Source organism: Leucopleurus acutus, assembly GCF_964270905.1.
Source record: "Leucopleurus acutus genome assembly, chromosome: 5".
In the NCBI taxonomy this organism is placed as follows: domain Eukaryota; kingdom Metazoa; phylum Chordata; class Mammalia; order Artiodactyla; family Delphinidae; genus Leucopleurus; species Leucopleurus acutus.
The window spans coordinates 8057318-8082777 of record NC_139147.1 but is presented as its reverse complement, the minus strand read 5'-3'; the positions used below and the strand labels follow the sequence as shown (position 1 = coordinate 8082777).

The following is a 25460-nucleotide window of genomic DNA, read 5'->3' as shown; positions in this document are numbered from 1 at the left end:
ACAGTGAACCAAATGTGTTAAGCAGTTCACTAACAAAAAAAAAAATCACAAGGTAAATCACTGAGCTAGGTGGGAAAACACAAGTGGACTTTCGCTTGTTGAAAGACTCTAGTCCTTAGTGGCACTGAGAGACCCATTTTGGTTGGAAAAGGGAAATCAGACCCATTGAAGATATTTCAACTTCTTAGGTGTCCCCATCTCCATTTTTCTGTAAAACAACTGTTTTCCATCGTGTTTTAAAACAGAATAAACAATCACCAGATATTTCTCCACATATTAAGTAATGGGCCAATACTGTGTGGTGTTTACTAAGGTTCTAGAAAGGAGAATTTTGAAGAGATGCATCATCTCCAATTTATCATTAAAACCAAGACAATGCTATTGAGCAATCCCATTCCTAGATTCTACTCAAATGAAATCGAAGATTATGTTCACACAAAAATCTGTACAAATATTTCCTGTAACTTCACTCATCATCACCCAAGTGTCCTTCAACGGGTGAATGGAGGAACAGTGGTACATCCATGAAAGAGAAGACAACTCAGCAATAAAAAGGAACAAACTACTGACACACAGCAACTTGAATGAGTCTCAAAGGCATTATGCTAAGTGTTAAGGCCAGATTCAAAAGGCTGCGTGTCGTACAACTGCATTTATGTCACATATGTGACCTTCTGCAAAAGGCCAACTATAGGGATTAAAACCACATCAGTGCTTGCCTGAGGCTGGGGCGGGTGTGGGGGAAGAGGCTGAGTACAGAGGACAGGAGGGAATTTGGGGGAGTGCCAGAACTGTTCCATATCTTGATTGTGATGGCGGCTAAGGTCTCGGAAAAACTTGCAGTGAAAAGAGCAATCTATTGTATGTGATATACGTCAGTTAAGAAGCTCACAAAGATAATCAAGAAAGAAACACAGTTATCCTACCCTGTTGACAACAGGGTCATATTCTTAAAGTGATTAATATTTAAGTAAAAATCAAGCAGTTCATTAGCAATGAAACTGTAACAAAATACTGAGATACTAATTTGTGTGGCTTACATACACTTACTGCCAAAACAGTAGAAATAATATAATCATTCAGTCGACATACATTTTTGGCATGCGTACCATGCATCAGATACCGTTCCAGGCACCAGGGACAGGGCAGTGAACAAAAGAGGTAAAGCCCTTGTTCTCAGTGGGCTTACATTTCAGTGCTGCATTCTGATGGTGTACTAATATGGTAAAACAAAGCAGGTTTCTTCTAGGTCAGTATAGTACAAGTATAGGTCTAAATAGTCAGTAAAACGGGCTGACAAAAATCACAGCTACTGTCCGATGGAGCCATCTCTGAAATTTCTAGTTCTGAAATTTTCTTGAGAGTCTGGAAAAGAAACCTGAGCCCCTGAATAAAAGTTTAGATGAAAGGGGCAAAATGAGATTGCCAATACTAGTCAGAAAAGTAAAAATTAATAAGAGTAAGTACATATGAGGTCTTTAGCGCAGGAATATTAAAATCGAACCTTGGTGTGTGCTGTGTGGTTTCAGGGGTTAGATACTACATATTAGCAAAATTACGAGTTAATACAGATGACTAGATTTCAGATTTCAATAACATTAAAACTCACAGAAACTTTATAGTGTTGATACTCGTTTGGCACTACTGGCCTAAGTGAATGCAAAGACTCCAGACTATAAACCCAAGAGTTTAGGAGAGCTCTGACCGCAGAGGCGTCTGGGAGATGGTCTGATTACAGGCCAAAGTAATGACCGTGGAATACAGGCAGATGGCCAAAGAAAATGCTCTGAGTAGCCAGCCCAACACTTACATAACGAACCACCACCACCAAATTGAACAGCAGTCAGAGGGAACTCAAGTATGAGTGAGACCGACAGTGCACCATCCAAATCCAAGGCACAGGCAAACTCCAGGAACAGAAGAGCGAGCGGAGAGCCCCGCAGCAAACTAGGCCACGCCAAGGGCTGCTGAAAGCAGGAGCTCACAGAAGAGCTCAGGGCAGTCACGTGCTGCCCAGCACAGGTGCAGCCTCCCTGCTTCAGACTGGCCCGGCAGCTCCCAGGGCCACCGTTCCATCCCACAGCAGAGGCTGGGAATGTGGAGCATTAGTCCTGGGAAATGCATACGGAGCAGTGAAGGGGAGACAGAGAGTATTACTTCTCATCTGATGCTCCCTCCTATTACTTGAATGTTAAAAGAAAACTTTTTTAACGTACAAAACAAATATAAACTCTTTTGAAATATCCAAAACAAATGGACACTATTGTATCATTTTTAATTTTAAGAAAGATTTTTTCCTGATTATTATTGAAGAGGGGAATTTCGGTCCATCTGCCCCTTACTTTTCCACTGATGGGACTTGTGCTCCTTCCCAAAGATTATGATTTGCATTTTAGAGTAATGGTCCTAAATGATCTCTTCTGATGAAACAAAGGAAGGGCCGGTTTTTGGTTGACGTCATGCCTAGCGTGTGACAGTAAAACTGTAAGCCGAAGTAAGACTATCATCATGGTGGGACAGGGTAGTGAGGATTAATGGAACCCAGTCGTCATTAGAAAGCATGAGTGCCAATGTCATACAACACAAGAACCTGCCAACAGCTGGGAGGACAGCTGGTGTAACCCTTCCAGTTCCTCAGGGGCAAGCTCTTTCTGGGCATCAGAAATCCAAGGTCAGAACAGATTAATTAGGTACAGGTTCCCATCAAGAGTTAAAGGCTACCTACAATCTCATACTACCCTTCCCAGGATGAGTTTAAACACCAGGGAGAACAGTGAAGGACAGACTCCATCAGCTTCTGCTGGGTCTACTGGCCCAAGAACCCCAGGTGAGCAGGTTCAAGGAGGAAACTGGCAGAAGCCTAACCAAGCATGGTCAGTCCATGGGTAACCTTGGTACTCATGGATGGTGGGTCTATGATCTGTATGGAGTTAGAAGGCTACCTTTTTTTGACTTAAATCCTCCAATAAATAAAAGCAAAATGCTTGAAGCTTGGTTGTACGCACTGTTATATCAGAAAGTTAACAGAGCCTGTAAGCTTTGGCATAAAACAAACTAAAATGGGATGATATGAAAAAGCTTCAACCTTGTTGGCTCTGGCTAGTCACTACATCCTACAACTAGTAGTTAGTTTCAGTTAGTTCCACATGTGTGCAGATGCCTCAGCAGCCACTTTGGGATTTGAGGAAAGAGTCAGGGAGGACAGGGTGGGGGGCTCACTTCAAATGAAAAAGTTCTGCTTTTATCTGCTTATAAAATGAACCATTTTAATGGATATTATATTTATTAAAATTAATGTATCAGAATGCTAATTGATAAGACTTCATTTAATAAAAGAGTCTCACTGCTTAGAATTGCAGCAGGGAGGAGTGGAATCGTTATTCTAAACAATGTTGTTCACTTTCTTGAGCTGTTTATGAGGAAACATTCACTGTAGTTTGTGAGATGAAGGGTAAGATATAGTTTCTGTCACCTTTAGAAAGGCTCCATTTCTCTGAGCCTGAATCTTCTCCTGCCTGCAAGTGAGAGAGTAGACTGTCTCTTCAAAACAGACAATAAAAGACAAAGGAAATCCTTGTAAAAAATTTTTACTGAAATATAGTTAATTTACAATATCGTGTTAGTTTCAGGTGTACAGCAAAGTGATTCAGTTACACACATATATGTTCTTTTTTACATTCTCTTCCATTATAGGTTATTACAAGATATTGAGTATGGTTCCCTGTGCTACACAATAGGTCCTTGTTGGTTATCTATTTTACATATAGTAGTGTGTATATTTTAATCCCAAACTCCTAATTTACCCCTCCACTCCTCCCCTTTGGTAACCGTAAGTTTGTTTTCTATGTCTATGAGTCTATTTCTGTTTTGTAAATAAGTTCCCTTGTATCATGTTTAGATTCCACATATAAGCAATATCATATGATATTTGTCTTTGTCTGGCTTACTTCACTTAGTATGATAATCTCTAGGTCCATCCGTGTTGCTGCAAATGGCATTACTTCATTCTTTTTTATGGCTGAGTAATATTCCATTGTGTGTGTGTATCTCACATCTTCTTTATCCATTCACCTGTTGATGGACACTTAGGTTGCTTCCACGACCTGGCAATTGTAAATAACGCTACAATGAACATGGCGTGCATGTGTCTTTCTGAATTATGTTTTTCTCTGGATATATGTCCAGGATTGGGATTGCAGGATCATACAGTAGCTCTGTTTTCAGTTTTTTAAGGAACCTCTATACTGTTCTCCATAGTGGCTATACCAGTTTACATTCCCACCAACAACGTAGGATGGTTCCTTTTTCTCCACACTCCCTCCAGCATTTGTAGACTTTTTGATGATGGCCATTCTGACTGGTGTGAGGTGGTACCTCACTGTAGTTTTGATGTGCATTTCTCTAATAACTAGTGATGTTGAGCATCTTTTCATGTGCCTTTTGGCCACCTGGTCTTCTTTGGAGAAATGTCTTTTTAGATCTCCTGCCCTTTTTTTTTTGTTTTTTTTTTGCGGTACGCGGGCCTTTCACTGTTGTGGCCTCTCCCGTTGCGGAGCACAGGCTCCGGACGCGCAGGCTCAGCAGCCATGGCTCACGGGCCCAGCCGCTCCACGGTATGTGGGGTCTTCCCGGACCGGGGCACGAACCTGCGTCCCCTGCATCGGCAGGCAGACTTTCAACCACTGCGCCACCAGGGAAGCCCTCCTGTCCATTTTTTGATTGGGTTGTTTGTTTTTCTGATATTGAGCTGTATGAGCTGCTTGTATACTTTGGAGATTAATCCCTTGTCAGCTGCATCATTGCAAATATTTTCTCCCATTCTGCAGGTTGTCTTTTTGTTTTTGGTTTCTTTTGCTGTGCAAAACTTTTAAGTTTGATTAGGTCCCATTTATTTATTTTTGTTTTTATTTCCATTACTCTAGGAGACGGATCCAAAAAGATACTGTTACGATTTATGTCAGAGAGTGTTCTGCCTATGTTTTCCTCTAGGAGTTTTATAGTAGCCGGTCTTACGTTTACGTCTTTAATCCATTTTGAGTTTATTTTTGTATATGGTGTTAGAGAATGTTCTAATTTCATTCTCTTATGTGTAGCTTTCCAGTTTTCCAACACCTCTTAATGAAGAGACTGTGCTTTCTCTATTGTATGTTCTTGCCTTCTTTGTCATAGGTTAATTTTTTTTAATAAATTTATTTATTTTATTTATTTTTGGCTGTGTTGGGTCGTCGTTGCTGCACGCAGGCTTTCTCTAGTTGCGGCGAACGGGGGTTACTCTTTGTTATGGTGCACGGGCTTCTCATTGCAGTGGCTTCTCTTGTTGTGGAGCATGCGCTCTAGGCACGTGGGCTTCAGTAGTCGTGGCACGTGGGCTCAGTAGTTGTGGCTCATGGGCTCCAAAGCTCAGGCTCAGTAGTTGTGGCACATGGGCTTGACTGCTCTGTGGCATGTGGGATCTTCCTGGACAAGGGCTCAAACCCGTGTCCCCTGCATTGGCAGGTGGATTCTTAACCACTGCGCCACCAGGGAAGCCCTGTTGTAGATTAATTGACCATAGGTGCGTGGGTTTATTTCTGGGCTTCCTATCCTGTTCCATTGATCTATCTATCTGTTTTTGTGCCAGTACCATACTGTTTTGATTACTGTAGCTTTGTAGCATAGTGAAAGGCAGGGAGCCTGATTCCTCTAGCTCTTGTTTTTCTTTCTCAAGATTGCTTTGGCTATTCAGGGTCTTTTGCGTTTCCATACAAACTTTAAAATTTTTTGTTCTATTTCTGTGAAAAACGCCATTGGTAGTTTGATAGGAATTGCACTGAATCTGTAGATTGCCTTAGGTAGTATGGTCATTTTGACAATATTGATTCTTCCAATCCAAGAACATGGTATATCTTCCCCCCTGTTCCTTTTATCTTCAATTTCTTTCTTCAGCATCTTATAGTTTTTGGAGTACAGGTCTTTTGCTTCCTTAGGTAGTTTTTCTCCTAGGTATTTTATTGTTTTTGATGGAATGGTAAATGGGATTGTTTCTTTAATTTCTCTTTCTGAACTTTCACTGTTAATGTATAGAAATACAACAGATTTCTGTGTGTTAATTTTGCATCCTGCAACTTTACTGAATTCATTGATGAGCTCAAGTAGTTTTCTGGTAGTGTCTTTATGATTTTCTGTGTATAGTATCATGTCATCTGCAAACAGTGACAGTTTTACTTCTTCTTTTCCAATTTGGATTCCTTTTATTTCTTTTCTTTCTGATTGCTGTGGCTAGGAATTCCAAAACTATCTTGAATAAAAGTGGAGAGAGTGGACATCCTTGTCTTGTTCCTGATCTTAGAGGAAATGTTTTCAGCTTTTCACCAGTATGATGTTAGCTGTGCTTTACCATATACGGCCTTTATTATGTTGAGGTAGGTTCCTTCTATGCCTGCTTTCTGTGGAGTTTTTGAATTTTATCAAAAGCTTTTTCTGCATCTATTGAGATGATCACATGGTTTTTATTCTTCAATTTGCTAATGTGGTGTATCACAGTGATTGATTTGTGGATACTGAAAAATCCTTGCATCCCTGGGATAAATCCCAATTGATCATGGTGTCTGATCCTTTTAATGTATTGTTGGATTCGGTTTGCTAATATTTTGTTGAGGATTTTGCGTCTATGTTCATCGGTGATACTGGCCTGTAATTTTATTTTTTGTGTGGTATCTTTATCTGGTTTTGGTATCAGGGTGATGGTGGACTTACAGAATGTTTGGAAGTGTTCCTTCCTCTGCAATTTTTTGGAATAGTTTCAGAAGGATAAGTGTTAACTCTTCTCTACATGTTTGCTAGAATTCTCCTGTGAAGCCATCTGGTCCTGGACTTTTGTTTTGGGGAGTTTTTAAATCGCAGATTCAATTTCAGTACTTGTAATTGGTCTGTTCATATTTTCTATTTCTTCCTGGTTCAGTCTTGGGAAACTGTACCTTTCTAAGAAATGAATAAAGCAATCTTTTGAAGAGATTAATGTGCCCAGAAAGTCCTATGTGCAAGTAGAAGACAATACTTGAAACTGATAGGCATTCTTCACTTCACAAAAGTATTTTACAAAAATTATAACTTTACTTGCTTGTGCTTATATGGAAAAGTATCTGAAAAGAGGCAGGACCCCAAGGCCAGAGAGCAACAGTGTACAGCTAGCTGGGTCTACCGCCCCACGCAGGGATTCAGACAGGCCTGAAGCAAGTCACTGCATGAACTGACCTCTCCCTAAACCCTCCATCCAAACAGGCCAAAGTTTATTTCTGAGCTTTGGAAAGTTGTGCTTTTCTTGTTGGCATAATACCATCCGTTGTTGATTTGCTAATAATGCTCTTCTGCAACAGTCCGGGCTTCAGTGTGCTCACTGGGAAGGGAAGCAGGTCAGCCCACCTGGCCGATGGCTAACGAGTAAGTCTGTTCTCCCAACAGAAGTTGAAGCCTAGAACCCTAACTGGGGGAGGGGGTGGTGTCACAGATTTGTCTGGTAAATGAAGTGCATTTACAGATAACAACTGCCGATTAAAATCTCTGAATGAAATGAAAACATATTCAGAGCTAGGGGGTTAAAAATCCCCAAAGTGGAGCTGAGATGAAAAAGGAAAGCAAATAGATAACTGGCTTCAACTGACAACTTTTCTGGAACCTGCCTGTACTAGGAGGGCAGATGACAAGCCAAGAGGCCTGGAGAGCACACGGGGGCAGAGGTGCAGGGAGAGTGGTGGGAGTGAGAGGGGGCCAAGGATGGAAGTCAGGAAGGATATCAGAGAGTCTGGTTGGCTGAGCCCGGAGGATGGTGGGGAGGGAGAGGGCGCAGGTTTTAGAGTCGCAGGACCAGGGAGGGGGAGGTAAGCAGGACAGTAGCAATTAAGCTCCTGGCAGGTTGAGAGCAGGGACCCTCTCTAAGGAGGGTCACCTAGACTGGACACCTATAGAAGAGAGCAGCTGGGCTCTGCCAACTCAGGCTGGGCAGCAGTGGGGAGGGGGTCAGAGAGGGGGAATGACAGAAGAAGACGGGTGCTGCTGACTCTCCAGCCTGCGAGCAGCACAGCTGGGAGTTCAGCACTGGGGGACAGTCACTGCAGGAGTGGCTGGTGTCAAAGACTGCAGGTTTCGGCCCACGGAGAGGGCACTGCTGGCTGCACAGGCTGAACCCAGGACCACACAAGGCCAGGAGGTCTGGACTGTGGTCTCGGCATCAAGAAGAAGGCGGGGGAAAACCCAACCACCCTGCAAGAGTCAGAGCAGCCGGCAGGGGGAGGGGAGTGTCAAGGGTGTCCCTAACATGTTGAGACTTGTCCCGAGTCTAGACATGGACACGCCCACAGGGGCCAGGCAGGCGTCACTAATGCTCAGGCCAGGACAGAATCTGCTGCAACAAACACCAAACGGAGAACTAACGAACACTCTGACTGCATCCCACGGTTCAAACGGCATTGGACAACTCTGAAAATACTTCTCATGCATTATATAAGGGTTGGACAAACCTTTTCAGGAGTATTAGATAATTAGTGAGAAAAAACACCCACTGAAGGTTCAGATGACTGCGTTCCTTAATGGGTTCATACCTCCCACAAAGTTATTTTGAGATCCCTCCTAGCTCAAAGTTCTACCCTAAGAATTTGCACCAGCATCCAACTATAACTGACCCCTCACAAATCAAAAATCCAGCAGAACAAAGTAGAACAGTTAGGCTTCTTTTTTTCATACCATTCTAGCTTTGTAATTTTTCTTCATAATAATGAACTGGCATATAAAGGATTTTTCCTCTTTAAACTTTTCTTTTTTTAAACAAGAAATTACATGAAAGCCAAACAAGACAAAACGCAAACCTAGAAGTTCTTGTGGTAACAGTGATCAGCCCACCATGCATAAATCCTTTATCACTGTAACCTGGCTATGCTGGACAGTAAATCTCCCGTTTATATTTTTCACAACCATAATATATAACAGTGTCATTTTCATGAGTACATGTGCCAGGGTTTCAGAAGGTAAAACATTCTGAATTTATAAAAACAAATGAACTATATTTACATTGCAAAAAGATTTACTGTAGGTCTCTTTTAGCCAATAAGCTCTAGTACATTGAAAATATAATGCAATTTAGAATGCATTTGAGTCAAACTTTTGGTCCAAGAACACATCTACTGCACCAAGCAAAGAAGTACGTAACAAAGCCCAAGCCACACCCAGCTTGCAGTGCCCAAAATGCTGTCATCTGTATGCTCTCCCGGGTCCCTGGCCTCCGTTCTCCAAGTTCACCGCGGGGAGACATCCAGCAATCTGTACAGCATCTGATAAGCCCTTACTGTTTGTAAGGTGCACCATTTGTAAGGTGCATGAACGACATGATTAACAACAAGGCAGACAGAGCAATTCTAGGTGCAAACTGAGATTGTGGAAAAGCGTAAGGATACCACCACCTACCGTTTGACCCCTACTTCGGGTCAAACCTATAGTAAATGTCTTGAAACTTTCTCTCATTTAATTCTCACAACAAAGCCTCTGAGCAGGTATCAGCCCCATCCTCCAGATGAGAATTAAGACCTGGAGAAGGCACACAGAGTTCCAGGCTTGGGAATAAAAAGACGTGATTTCAAACATTCACTCTTACATCAATGCCCTTGACATGTCGCTGAATTCTCTGAGCCTCAGTCTTCCCACACATAAAATGGGAGAGAAATGCCATCTCTTCAGTATTTGTGAGCATTAAAGCAGTCTGTGTGTTGGAAAGGGCTGTACTGGTACCATGTTATCATAAAACAGTATCAGTTAAGTGTTCTCTTCCTCAAAATTTCCAGGAATTTTCCCTGGAAATACACAAGTAGGGAATTTTTTTCACATTCCTGATTGCTCTGTATCATATATGGGGCTTTGGAAACACAAATTAACTTTCTGGATTCAATGAGTCGTCTCAGGGAGAAGGTTGCATTGCTCAAGCTCTGAGGAAGGTCTCCTGTCTCTGAGCTGTGCAAATTGTGACAAAGACTCTGGGGAATCAAATTCTGGACAATTTTCTATTTCTGAGTTAGAACATAACCATATATACAGGAAGTCTGAAGTCCCTGTTCCCACATTTATTTGAACCATTCTCTTATGAATGACCATCTTAGGGACTTCCCTGGTGGTGCAGTCGTTAAGAATCTGCCTGCCAATGCAGTGGACTCGGGTTCGAGCCCTGGTCCAGGAAGATCGCACATGCCATGGAGCAACTAAGCCCATGCGCCACAACTGCTGAGCCTGTGCTCTAGAGCCCATGAGCCACAACTACTGAGCCCGTGTGCCACAACTACTGAAGCCTGCACGCCTAAAGCCCATGCCCCGCAACAAGAGAAGCCACTGCAATGAGACGCCCGTGCACTGCCACGAAGAGTAGCCACCACTCACCGCAACTAGGGAAAGCCCACGTGCAGCAATGAAGACCCAACACAGCCAAAAATAAATAAATAAATTTATTTTTTAAAAAAAGAATGACCACCCTAAAGCAAATACAAATAATGGGGGGGGGGGTCATGTGTAGCTGTGGGGATACATCAAAATAAGAATCTTACCAGCATCTGTCTAGAATTTATGTCTAGAATATTATTTATAATTACAAAGCAAAATCTGACTATACTTATAAGACAATAGTTTTCCTTTTCTGATCAATGCATTCATAAAACTATCAGTCTCATGAACTTTGCTTAAAGTCTATGTTTTAAGGCTTCAACTATCATTTAATAAAGTTTCTGAGCACTTACCAAGTGGCAGGTACTGAAAGGCCTAGGAATACAAATATAAACAAATTATTTTAGTTAGGCCGACTCAGAGAACAAATTAATTACAACAGAAGTTAATCAGTGTGATGACTGCGGTATATATAAAGTATGCTAGTAACCCATTATAGGTCACTACTAAATCACAGAAAACAATCGCGTGTTAGTCTTTCTTTTCTCTGACCACTGGAATTTCCTGGCATTCTTTTTCATCACAACCTCACTTTCTGGTTGAAGTTACTCTTCTCATAAGGACTTCTCTAAAATTTAAATATTAAACTTGGGAATTACTATAAGCCTCTAGTGAGAGTTTTTATAACAGAAATTAGAACACACACTTCTAAGCAAGTCACATGTCAAAGAAAAAGATCATAATGGAAATTAGAAGAAATTTAAGTTGACAATCATAAAAATACTATGAATCAAATCTTGAGGGACAGGGCAGTGGAGCTTCTTTTGGGGTCTTCCCACATCCCCACAGCACCATCTTTTGAAACAGCGCCTTCTGCCAGCATCTAGGCAGTGATTCGACTTCTTCCAATCTCTCCCTCTCTCCTGGTCCTCTACTCCTTTCCTGCAGGACCTGGGTGGGGTTTCAAGGGCGTCTGCTTTACAATAATTCACCAACCTATTAAAAACAAAAACTTACGGGATGCAACTAAAGTTGTACTTAGAGAAAAGTGTCTGCATTTTAAAAAGATGGCTACAATTTAGTAAGCTAAACAGCCAATTTATGAAGTTAAAAAACGAAAACAGGGACTTCCCTGGTGGTCCAGTTGTTAGGACTCTGTGTTTCCACTGCAAGGGGCATGCGTTCGATCCCTGGTCAGGGAACTAAGACTCTGCATGCTGCCAGGCTTGGCCAAAACAAACAAACAAACAAACAAACAACACAGGAGAAGAGCAGAGTAAACCTAAGGCAAAAAATATATATATTCTGGGAAGAGAATATAGCAAAGTCACTTAAAAAAAAAAACAAAAAATTGTCAAGTGGGGGAGGGGCATGAAGAAACGGAAGGGAACGCAGCCAGTGCTTTCCCCGTCCACTTAGGCACTGGGGAGCCTCTTGGGCTCCCGGGCCTAAGCCTCTGCCCTGGGAGCCTCCCTCCTGTCGGGCAGAACCTGAGCCCCGCACCTGCACCCCTACCCGGGGCCCCACCCCTACACACAGAGGCCCCCTGAGACCACCTCCAACGTGCGGGGCCTAAACCCCACCCACACACACCCACCAGGGCCCCACCTCCAAACTCCGGAAGCCCACACTCCAGAGGCCTTGCTTCCCACAGGCTGCCTCTCCCCTTCCGCGCAGGCCCTAAGCAGAGGCCCCGTCCCACGCTCGAACGTCACCCCCCACCCCGACCTAGGCCCCGTCCCACCTTGAACCCTGCCCCTGCCTAAGCTCCACACCACCCCCACTCCCGGCTCCTAAACTTTGCCCCCATAGCCAAGGCTTTTTTTTTTTCCTTTCTTTTCTTTTTTCCTCATTTAGATCAGGGTTCTGTTTTACCTTGTTGATTCACTGTTGTAGATTCTTTTATATTTTTATTCTTTCTAATAAATCTTTTATTTTTCTAATTTTATTTTATTCTTTATACTTTGTTATATATATATATCTCTTATATATATCTCTCCTTTTGGCTTGTTCCCCCCACCCACCTTTTTTTCTTTTCTCTGCTGTGGTTTTATTTTACCTTCTTGCAGTTGTTTCAATTATAGCTTTATTTTTCCTAATATACTTTTTATCTTTCTAATTTTATTTTGTTTTTTATTCTTTGATATCGTACTTTTTTTTTCTTTCTTTCTTTCTTTCTTTTTTTTTAACTTTTTTTTCTTTCTTTCTTCCTTTTTTTTTAACCACTCCACAAAGCTTGCAGGATCTTGGTTCCCAGGCCGGAGGTCAGGCCTGAGCTCCTGTGGTGGGAGCTCTGAGTCCAAACCACTGGACTAACAGAGAACCTCAGACCCCAAAGAATATCAATTGGAGTGAGGCCTCCTGGAAGTCCTCATCTCAGCACCAAGACCCAGCTCTATCTAACTGCCTGCAAACTCCAGTGCTGGACGACTCAGGCCAAACAACCAGTAAGACAAGAATACAGCACCACCCATCAAAAAAAAAAGAAATGACAAAAGTATGTTACAGATGAAGGAGCAAGGTAAAAACCTTCAAGACCAAATAAATGAAGACAAAATAGGCAACCTACCTGAAAAAGAAAGAGTAAAGATAGTAAAGATGATCCAAAATCTTGGAAACAGAATGGAGAAAATACAAAAAACATTTAACAAGGATCTAGAAGAAAGAAAGCGCAAACAAACAGTGATGAACAATGCAACTACTGAAATTAAAAATACTCTAGAAGGAATCAATAACAGAATAGCCGAGGCAGAAGAACGGATAAGTGAGCTGGAAGGTAAAATGGGGGAAATAACTGCCAGGAAGCAGAATAAAGAAAAAAGAATGAAAAGACTTGAGGAGAGTCTCAGAGACCTCTGGACAACATTAAATGCAAAAACATTTGAATTACAGGGGTCCCAGAAAAAGAAGAGAAAAAAAAGGGTCTGAGAAAATATTTGAAGAGATTATAGTCGAAAACTTCCCTAACATGGGAAAGGAAATAGTCAATCAAGTCCAGGAAGCACAGAGAGTACCATACAGGATAAACCCAAAGAGAAATACGCCAAGACACAAATTAATCAAACTATCAAAAATTAAATACAAAGAAAAATATTAAAAGCAGCAAGGGAAAAGCAACAAACAACATACAAGGGAATCCCCATAAGGTTAACAGCTTATTTTTCATCATAAACTCTGCAACCAAGATGGGAGTGGCAGGACATATTTAAAGTGATGAAAGGGGAAAACCTACAACCAAGATTACTCTACCCAGCAAGGATCTCATTCAGATTCGATAGAGAAATTAAAACCTTTATAGATAAGCAAAACTTAAGAGAAGTCAGCACCACCAAACCAGCTTTACAACAAATGCTAAAGGAACTTCTCTAGGCAGGAAACACAAGAGAAGGAAAAGACCTACAAAATCAAACCCAAAACAATTAAGAAAATGGTAATAGGAACATACATATCAAGAATTACCTTAAATGTAAATGGATTAAATGCTCCAACCAAAAGACATAGACTGGCTGAATGGATACAAAAACAAGACCTGTACATATGCTGTCTACAAGAGACCCACTTCAGACCTAGAGACACGTACAGACTGAAAGTGAGGGAATGGAAAAAGATATTCCATGCAAATGGAAATCAAAAGAAAGCTGGAGTAGCAATTCTCATATCAGACAAAATAGACTTTAAAATAAAGACTATTACAAAAGACAAAGAAGGACGCTACATTATGATCAAGGGATCAATCCAAGAAGAAGATATAACAATTGTAAATACTTACGCACCCAACATAGGAGCACCTCAATACATAAGGCAAATGCTAACAGCCATAAAAGGGGAAATCGACAGTAACACAATCATAGTAGGGGACTTTAAGACCCCACTTTCAACAATGGACAGATCTTCCAAAATGAAAATAATTAAGGAAACACAAGCTTTAAATGATACATTAAACAAGATGGACTTAATTGATATTTATAGGATATTCCATCCAAAAACAACAGAATACACTTTCCTTTCAAGTGCTCATGGAACATTCTCCAAGATAGATCATATCTTGGGTCACAAATCAAGCCTTGGTAAATTTAAGAAAACTGAAATCATATCAAGTATCTTTTCCAACCAAAATGATGAGACTAGATATCAATTACAGGAAAAAGTCTGTAAAAAATACGAACACATGGAGGCTAAACAATACGCTACTAAATAACCAAGAGATCACTGAAGAAATCAAAGAGGAAATCAAAAAATACCTCCAAACAAATGACAATGAAAACACGACAACCCAAAACCTGTGGGATGCAGCAAAAGCAGTTCTAAGAGGGAAGTCTATAGCAATATAATCCTACTTCAAGAAATGAGAAAAATCTCAAATAAACAACCTAACCTTACACCTAAAGCAATTAGAGAAAGAAGAATAAAAAAAAACCCCAAAGTTAGCAGAAGGAAAGGAATCATAAAGATCAGATCAGAAATAAATGAAAAAGAAATGAAGGAAACAATAGCAAAGATCAATAAAACTAAAAGCTGGTTCGTTGAGAAGATAAACAAAATTGATAAACCACTAGCCAGACCCACCAAGAAAAAGGGAGAAGACTCAAATCAACAGACTTAGAAATGAAAAAGGAGAAGTTACAACTGACACTGCAGAAACACAAAGGATCATGAAAGATTAGTACATGCAACTATATACCAATAAAATGGACAACCTGGAAGAAATGGACAAATTCTTAGTAAAGCAGAACCTTCCAAGATGAACCAGGAAGAAACAGAAAATATAAACAGACCAATCACAAGTGATGAAATTGAAACTGTGATGAAAATTCTTCCAACAAACAAAAGCTCAGGACCAGATGGCTTCACAGGCAAATTCTATCAAACATTTAGAGAAGAGCTAACACCTATCCTTCTCAAACTCTTCCAAAATATAGCAGAGGGAGAAACACTCCCAAACTCATTCTATGAAGGACCATCACCCTGATACCAAAACTAGACAAAGATGTCACAAAAAAAGAAAACTACAGGCCAATATCACTGATGAACATAGATGCAAAAATCCTCAACAAAATACTAGCAAACAGAATCCAAGAGCACATTAAAAGGATCATACACCATAATCAAGTGGGGTTTATCCTAGGAATGCAAGGATTCTTCAATATATGCAAATCAATGTGATACACCATATTAACAAGTTGAAGCATAAAAACCATAGGATAATCTCAATAGATGCAGAACAGCTTTTGACAAAATTCAACACCCATTTATGATAAAAGCTCTCCAGAAAGTAGGCATAGAGGGAACCTATCTCAACATAATACAGGCCATATATGACAAACCCACAGCCAGCATCATTCTCAGTGGTGAAAAACTGAAACCACTCCCTCTAAGATCAGGAACAAGACAAGGTTGTCCACTCTCACCACTATTATTCAACATAGGTTTGGAAGTTTTAGCCACAGCAATCAGAGAAGAATAAGAAATAAAAGGAATCCAAATCAGAAAAGAAGAAGTAAAACTGTCACTGTTTGCAGATGACATGATACTATACATACAGAATCCTAAAGGTGCTACCAGAAAACTACTAGAGCTAATCAATGAATTTGGTAGAGTAGCAGGATACAAAATCAATGCACAGAAATCTCCTGCATTCCTATATACTGATGAAAAATCTGAAAGAGAAATTAAGGAAACACTCCCATTTACCACTGCAACAAAAAAGAATAAAATATCTAGGAATAAACCTACCTAAGGAGACAGAAGACCTGTATGCAGAAAACTATTGATGAACTAAGACACTGATGAAAGAAATTAAAGATGATACAAACAGATGGAGAGATATACTACGTTCTTGGATTGGAAGAATCAATACTGTGAAAATGACTATACTACCTAAAGCAATCTACAGATTCAATGCTATCCCTATCGAACTATCAATGGCATCTTTCACAGAACTAGAAGAAAAACTTTCACAATTTGTATGAAAATACAAAAGACCCCGAAGAGCCAAAACAATCTTGAGAAAGAAAAACGGAGCTGGAGGAATCAGGCTCCTGTACTTCAGACTACACTACAAAGCTACAGTAATCAAGACAGTATGGTACTGGCACAAAACCAGAAATATAGATCAATGGAACAGGATACAAAGCCCAGAGATAAACCCATACACAGATGGTCACCTTATCTTTGATAAAGGAGGCAAGTGTATACAATGCAGAAAAGACAGCCTCTTCAATAAGTGGTGCTGGGAAAACTGGACAGCTACATGTAAAAGAATGAAATTAGAACACTTTCTAACACCATACACAAAATAAACTCAAAATGGATTAAAGACCTAAATGTAAAGCCAGACACTATCAAACTCTTAGAGGAAAACATATGCAGAACACTCTATGACATAAATCACTGCAAGATCCTTTTTGACCCACCTACTAGAGAAATGGAAATTAAAACAAATATAAACAAATGGGACCTAATGAAACTTAAAAGCTTTTGCATAGCAAAGGAAACCATAAAAAAGATGAAAAGACAACCCTCAGAATGGGAGAAAATATTTGCAAATGAAGCAACTGACAAAGGATTAAGCTCCAAAATATACAAGCAGCTCATGCAGCTCAATATCTAAAAAACAAAAAACCTAATCCAAAAACGGGCAGAAGACCTAAATAGACATTTCTCCAAAGAAGAAATACAGATTGCCAACAAACACATGAAAGGATGCTCAACATCACTAATCATTAGAGAAATGTAAATCAAAACTACGATGAGGTATCACCTCACACCAGTTAGAATGGCAATCATCAAAAAATCTACAAACAATAAATGCTGGAGAGGGTGTGGAGAAAAGGGAACCCTCTCGCACTGTTGGTGGGAATGAAAATTGATACATCCACTATGGAGAACAGTATGGAGGTTTCTTTAAAAACTAAAAATAGGGGCTCCCCTGGTGGCGCAGTGGTTGAGAGTCCACCTGCCAATGCAGGGGACACGGGTTCGTGTCCCGGTCCGGGAAGATCCCACATGCTGTGGAGTGGCTGGGCCCGTGAGCCATGACCGCTGAGCCTGCACGTCCGGAGCCTGTGCTCCGCAACGGGAAAGGCCACAACAGTGAGAGGCCCGCATACCACACACACAAAAAAAAACTAAAAAACTAAAAATAGAACTACCATACAACCCAGCAATCCCACTAATGGGCATATACCCTGAGGAAAACCATAATTCAAAAAGAGTCATGTAGGACTTCCCTGGTGGCACAGTGGTTAAGAATCTGCCTGCTAATGTAGGAGACACGGGTTTGAGCCCTGGTCCAGGAAGATCCCACATGCCGCGGAGCAACTAGGCCCGTGCACCACAACTACTAAGCCTACTCTCTAGAGCCCGTGTGCCACAACAACTGAGCCCACGTGCCACAACTACTGAAGCCTGCGTGCCTAGAGCCCATGCTCCACAAAAAGAGAAGCCACCGCAATGAGAAGCCTGCACACCACAACGAAGAGTAGCCTCCGCTCACTTTAACTAGAGAAAGCTCGCATGCGGCAACGAAGACCAATGCGGCCAAAAATAAATAAATAAAGAAATTTATATAATAAAAAAAGAGTCATGTACCACAATGTTCATTGTAGCTCTATTTACAATAGCCAGGACATGGAAGCAACCTAAGTGTCCATCAACAGATGAATGGACAAAGAAGATGTGGCACATATATACAATGGAATATTACTCAGCCATAAAAAGAAATGAAATTGAGTTATTTGTAGCGAGTTGGATAGACCTAGAGATTGTCATACAGAGTAAAGTAAGTCAGAAAGAGAAAAACAAACACCGTATGCTAACACATATATATGGAATCTAAAAGAAAATGGTTCTGATGAACCTAGGGGCAGGACAGGAATAAAGACGCAGACGTTGACAGTGGACTTGAGGACACGGGGAGGGGGAAGGGTAAGCTGGTACGAACTAAGAAAGTAGCACTGACATACATACACTACCAAATGTAAAATGGATAGCTAGTGGGAAGCAGCCCCATGGCACAGGGAGATCAGCTCGGTGCTTTGTGGCCACCTAGAGTGGTGGGATAGGGGGTGGGAGGGAGATGCAAGAGAAGGGGATATGGGGATATATGCATATGTATGGCTGACTCACTTTGTTATACAGCAGAAACTAACACAACACTGTAAAGCAATTATACTCCAATAAAGATGTAAAAAAAAAAAAGCATTAAAACAAATCACTGTCAAACGAGATGAACATGAGCTGCAGTGAAAGGTGGGGAGATGGAGTAAAAGAAGCCGTTCACTGGACTCACTGCCCCACAAATGTCTGCTAGCTCCTGTCCACTGTGCTCGCACTGTCTGTTCCTTCTGATGGAAACACACAGTGCCAGGTGGGGAGGGAGACCCCGGCCCCGCACACAGCTTTCAGAAGTAGGCTGGAGCCTCACTGCCTCAGTGAAGCTCCAGAAGGGCCCTCCCCCACCCCCAAACGACTACACCTTCCTCTGAGCTCCCTCACACACCAGAGATGCACCCATTCCAGCACAAGTACGTTAGCACCTTTTGTTTTCTCTTTATCTACTTCTCTCCAGACCTGTAAGGAGATTCACAGACACTGGTTGAATAAAACTGTTTTGATTCAGTAACAGTCTGAAAAGAATGAGTTGATGAAGATGTGGTATAAGAAAAGGTATCCAAGGTAAGAATATACCGTTCAGCAAAAAGAACAAGTTTTGTGTATGTCTGCGTGCGTGTCTGCGAACACGTGCAACTATTACTCACAGGAAATGTCTGGAATAGTACATAAACTGTCAGCGGATACGTCCAGGGACAGAAAAAGGGGTCAGAAAGAGGAAGAACTTGACTTTTCACTTTCCAGCCTTCTGTAAAATGTTATGTTTATATTTTAAAAAATTATTCAACTGTGATTTTTTAAAAAAACACCACCACTTTGAATGAGCGTCTTTTTCTAGGAAAAACCCAAATGACAATTTTAAACCCAAGAATAACTTAGGTTCTCTGGTGTCCACAGAATCAAAACCATTTTCAAATGCTTCCACAACAACTAAGATACCGAAAAGCACAGGAACAGACTTGGCTGCACACGTTCCGAGGAGTCGTCACAGCAGCTTTTTAACTGAAATATTACAATGCTATTCACAGCACTCCTAGGAAACTAATAACTACTATTCCTACGTAAAAAGCTCCTCCATTTTGCACAGAAATGGGCGCTCTTAGGGAGGAGGTGTAATAAGAGTGTTGGCTGGACACACTTTGCAATCTGATGACCTGCACTGGAATCCAGGCTGTCATTAGCTGGGTGATCTGAGGCAAATTCCTTAACTTGTCTAAGCCTCAGTTTCCTCGTTAGTAAAATGGGAGTGATGCTGCCAGGCTCACAAAACCCTACACCAGTGTTTCCCGAGTCCCTCAGGTGGAACATAAGACCGTCGTTACATGGACAAGTATCTTTCACTTGAATGACAAGCACTTAAAACCAGAGAACACAGGTGGCAGCCACCTCGAGCAAACCAGGACAATTACAGGTGCTGTGTTCTGGCAGGCGCATGGATGAGTCCGGTTTATAGCAACCGAATCTTTACCAATGCTGTTGAGCTGTACTGAGAAAACTGGAAATTTGTATTTATTAGTCCCACCTGCCACCAGCCAAGAGTGGAGAGGGTGAGAAAGACAGGACCCCCCTTGTACAACCATGGTGCAAACTGGGCTTGAGACACGCGCTGTCTGCAGGCACTGAGACCTCGGAGGGTCCTTCTCCCTGGAGCTCTGGGAGCAGCCCTGACGGTGCTGGTTGCCTCCTCTACCCATCCTTAACCACAGATGACGGAGTCCATCCAACACATGAGTCACAGCATGTGTTTCCAGGTGTATATTTTTGTCCAGTGATTAGATTTATTCATTTAATAACTTTTTTGGGCTTTAAAAAATATACAGTTGACCCTTGGACAACATGCGTTTAAACTGTGTGGGCTCACAGTGGATTTTTTTCAATAAATATACTGGAAAAAGTTTTTGAGATTTGTGACGATTTGAAAAAAACTCACAAGAAAAACCATATAGCCTAGAAACATGGAAAAAATTAAGAAAAAGTTAGGTATGTCACGAATGCGACATCGGTGTATAGGCTAGGCTACCACAAAGCAATCATACTGTCGCTTATTTATTATCAGGGCATGAACTGTTATGCCTGTAAATAAATGTGAATTTATTTTTCACATTATCTCTTGATTTTTGATGTCTAGTGTTAGTAATACATATAGCATCTACAGTGTTTTGTTTAAGACAATATTGATGTAGGTACTGACAGACGAGTCACCTTGTAAAGAGACAAACTACGGTATTGACAAATACAGTACAATGCTCTGTAAATGTTATTTTTTCTTCCTTACAATTTTCTAAATAACATTTCCTTTCCTCTAGCTTACTTCATTGTAAGCATACAGTATATCATAGATATAACACACAAAATACGTGTTAACAGTGTATGTTATTGGTAAGGCTTCTGGTCAGCAGTAGGCTATTGGTAGTCAAGTTTGGGGGGAGTCAAAAGTGAAACATAGATTTTCGACTCCACGTGGGGTTGGCACCTCTAACCCTTGCATTGTTTAAGAGTCAACTGTACACAGCAACCCTCTATTTAGGAGAAGTTACACAGGGTTTTCTTTCACAATGGCCATATGAGGTCTCCTTTTAAAATGCATTTAGTGTAAAATACATTAAGGGTAAAAGTGAAGACTGGGAAACACTGTCATAAGCCAACAGGTGCAGATTCTGTTCCTAGTCCTGGCATGAAGGGATGTGCACCAGATGAGCAGAGCTAATACCCGCTTCTGCCCTGCCACCAACAAGGAGTGGTCCTGGCTGCGTTAAGACTTCCAGCTGGGTCAAATGGATGATTCCATCTCTTCAACTTTTTCAAATGTACTTTTCATTATTGATACCATATTTTAAACCACAGAAAACGTTTCAGCATCTCAGCTGCTATAACATCTTTGAATGGAACCTGCTAACTTCTGAATGAAAATAGTAAGTATTAAAGTTAAGTGTACATATCGCCTGTCACTGCCTCCCCCAATTCTTATTTTGATATTTTCCAAGCTACAAAAAAGTTATGAGAATACAAAGTAGAGGAAAAATTGGAACTCTCACACACCGCTAGTGGAGTGTGAAGTTGTGCAGGTGCTTTGGAAAACAGTTTGGTAGGTCTTCAAAACACTAAACATAGAGTTACCATATCACCCAGCAAATCCACTCCTAGGTATATATCCAAGAGAAATGCAAACATATGTTCACACACAAACTTGTACTAGAATGTTCATAGTAGCATTATTCATGATAGTCAAAAAGTGAAAACCACCCAAATGTCCATCAGCAGATGAATGGATACATAAAATGTGACATACCCATACAACAGATTACAATTCAGCCATTAAAACAAATGAGGAGCTGATACATGCTCCAACATGCATGAACATTGAACACATTATGCTAAGTGAAAGAAGCCAATCACAAAAGGCCACACACTGTATGATCCCATATACATGAAATGTCCTAATTAGGCAAATCCACTGAGACAGAAAGTAGATCTGTGATTGCCAGGGGCTAAGAGGGAGAGGGAATGAGGAATGACTACTCATGGGTACAGGGTTTCTTTGGGGGGTGATAAAAATGTTCTAAAATTAGATGGTGGTGATGGTTGCACAACCCTGAATATATTACAACCACTGAATTGTACACCTGAAAAGGTGTATTTTTATGGTATTAGATCTCAATAAAGAATACAAAGTACACCCGTATAACTTTCAACTAGAGTCACCAGTTAATATTTTGGCACGTTTGCTTTCTTTCTCCTCATATGTGCGCACACACACAATACGGCTGGACCATTTAAAATTTAGTTATTGTGACACTTCACTCCTAAGCACTTCAGTATGTGGAGTATTCTCTCACATAACCAAAATATGAATATCATACTGGGGAAAATTAACACCAAAACAAAACTTGTATTTAACATATAGCCCATATTCAAATTTATCAAAAATTAGGTACTGTATTTGGTTTTCAAATCCCTTTCATCTCTTGAATCTAAAAAAATTCTTTTTAATGACACTAACATATTTGAAGAATCCAGGCCAATTACTGTACAGAATGTTTCTCAATATGAACATGCCTGTTTCCTTATGAACTGAGGGAAGTTAAGCACTTTTGGCAGGAAGGCTACATAGGTGAGTTGTATCCTTCTCAGTTTTTCATGCCAGAACCCTCTATTGTTATGCCAGAACATGTCAATCTCATTAGTGGTGACAGTGATGGAAAGGTGGTATTCATTGTTGGTCTTGGTTAGGATGGTGACTAGCAGATTCCTCCACTATAAAGGTAACTTTTCCCCTCTGTAATTAATAATCTGGAGATGACCGATTGAATCTGTAAATATTAGGTTTCCGCAAATATCTTGCACCGAAAGGCTTTAGCGGCCCTTTTGAGACCTCCCTGCATTCACGTGACCAACCACTACTCTCAATTTTATTCTTCCGAGTGTGAGAGCTGGTTGTGATTTCAACCCCGGCTGCACATCAGAATCACTGGTGTCTCTGGGTGTGAGACCCCAGTTAGCGTATTTTTAAATTCCCCTGAGTGATGGATTCTGAAGTACAGCAAGGGTTGAGATTCCCCGACTTAGAGGTAGAGGAACCTTGCATCCTCATTTGGCAAGTAAGGAAACTGACGCCCTAAGAGATTAAGCAGCCAGTGGCCCAAAACTTGTTAATGGCATAGTTAAGATTTTTTCTGACTTGCATTTTAATATGCTATTCCTTTTGTATGTTATTAGAACAACAAAACCAGAGAAATGAATAACTTTTGTATGGTGTTAAAGCTGAGCACGGCCTAAAGTGCGTATTTCTGCTTCCAAGTTTATTTCTGCCTTTCTGTCCTTAGACCTTTGCACTCAACTTAGAAGTGAGGAACGGGGCGTTTGGTCATCAAGCTCCTCCCCCCTCAGTGCTCTAGGCGACAGCTCAAGCCCGGGGACCCAAGGCCGAGCTGGATGTTCAAGGCGCCCGACGGTTAGCGCTGCAGCCCTGGGGCCAGCCTCTCGGCCTTGCATGCCTCCCCAACCCCGGCGGCGACTCCGGCGGGGGCCGCTCTTAGAGCAGCCAGCCGCGCAAGCGAGACGCACCTGGGATGCACCTGGCTGGTCCGCACCTGACCGGGACTTACCTGGAGGTGCGCCTTGCCCCGCCCAGGAAAACCCAGAAGTATGCGGGACCTGGGAGACAACAGAACCTGCAGGCACACCCACCCCTACTTACCCCGGCGTGATAAACCTTGTTCGCTCTTTTAACCTTAATGTCCAGGGCGGTCCCCATCTCGAATACTCCGTTTCGGGAACCACTTCCTGCCGCGCGTGACCCAAGGGAAAGGAGAGCACCCCACCCCTCCGTCCGGGGTCCCGCCCTTTTCTTCTCTCCACCAGCAGTTGCGACACGTGACACCGCGCCTGACGCCTGTTCGACTCCCCCGCCTTCCTCCTTCCGGTGCAGGGGCGGGCCTTAGCGCTTGCCGAAGACTGTCAGTCTTCGCCCCGCCGGCCAGGAAGGGCGGGACAGGATTAACCCCACCTCTTCCGTAAAGATAGTCGTTAACACCGGAAATACCCTTCGTCTCGCCGGTTTACTAGAGGAAGGGGGAAACTCGGCTCTCCCGGCGTGCCCCGCGGCAGGGGGCGGTGCCAGGGACTCGTTGCGGGCGCAGCCAGTACCTAGAGGCTGAGGCTCCCGTCAGGCTGTGCGGGGTAAAGAGGCGTTGCGCTGTTGAGTTGGCTTTAAGGCGGTGATAAGTGGGGGCTGCCTTCGTTTCCAGTCCCTTCCTCTTGTCGTCTCTCGTCCTCTCTCGCTTTCTTCCGGGGTCTCTGAAGACGGAGGCCTTGTGTCCGTCCTCGGCTAGGCAGTTCTCCCTGCCCGTTCCGAGGCCCCGCGCTCCCTGCCTGCAAAACGTGGATTGGCGGGCGGCTCGGCCGTCCCGCCCCCGCCGCCGAGCCGGGGGCCAAGGTCTCGGGGAGCGCGGGTGACCTCGCCCAGCCTAGCAGGGCCGCGGGGGCTTGTGGGTACTCCCTCGGCGCGCGCCCTGGAACGGGGTGCGCAGAATGTGGGGAGGCGCGGCTCGCAGGCCCTGGGTCCTGACAGTGCATGGAAATGAAAACCTAAAAGCAGAAACGGTCCTGCCTAATCTTTTTTTTCCCAGCAAGAGCTGACTACACACAAGGAGTACGTTGCTTTGTGGGAGGATTGCCTCCAGACAGGGCAGCGGTACGGTGCTAGGCAACATACTACGTTGGTTGAAATAAAATCCCTTGTCAATGTTTTAAACAAGAACTTTTCTAATAAGCAGAGAGGTAAATCTTCATTGTTTTGGTAGCTGACTTAATACAGTACTTTTTGTTTATTTAAAATTCTTTGATTCTGCTATTTGTTTTTTTAAGTGCGTTACTTTTAGAATTACATGAGAATTTTTCCGTAAAACGGTATCCTGAATTAGTATCACGAGTGCCTCTCTCTTGGGAATGTAAGGTACTTTACAGGACAACAGTGATGGTGCTATAGCTACAATTGCTTTTGAAGGTTGATACATTGGTGTTTCCCAATATTCAGTTTTCAGCTCCTCTGTGCCCTCGGGGCTTCGTCTCGGTCTTAGATTCCTTCCTGACAACTCAAACTCAGCAATTCTAAAACAATTCATTAGGGACTTAATAATCACTGTCTAGTCTATTTGCAATTCAAGACGTGGATCCCTTTCCACCAGACTCACCCATCATTTCCAAATGGTAAAATGTCAGTCTCAGTAGACAAAGCAGGGAAACAGGAAAAGAAACACCTTAAAAGGATCCACATTCCACACTTGTTTGCTTCAGCAAACCTGCTTTATACTTATTTTGTAACAGAACATTTCTTGTTCGTTGAGGACAAGTGTGCTATATTTCACTCATCTATGTAGGTTGTACACAATTTTTCTGGAATACTGGTGCACTGCAGAGAGCTTTAGTTCCGGCAGTTATCAGTGTAAACAGTT

General features: G+C 42.0%; 1 protein-coding gene across 2 annotated transcripts in view; it reads right to left on the bottom strand.

Annotated features, from left to right (window-relative positions):
• The window catches only part of VPS26C (VPS26 endosomal protein sorting factor C), a 55148-nt gene extending 31278 nt beyond the window's left edge, over positions 1–23870 (bottom strand). For both annotated transcript variants that reach the window (XR_014326236.1, XM_082840117.1), the window contains exon 1: positions 23705–23870. Coding sequence is in view for 1 of the 2 variants with exons in the window: in XM_082840117.1 (XP_082696243.1) it covers positions 23705–23761 (57 nt within the window). In the remaining variant the exon portion in view is untranslated. The remainder of the gene's footprint in view (positions 1–23704) is intronic.
• Positions 23871–25460: the final 1590 nt, after the last annotated feature.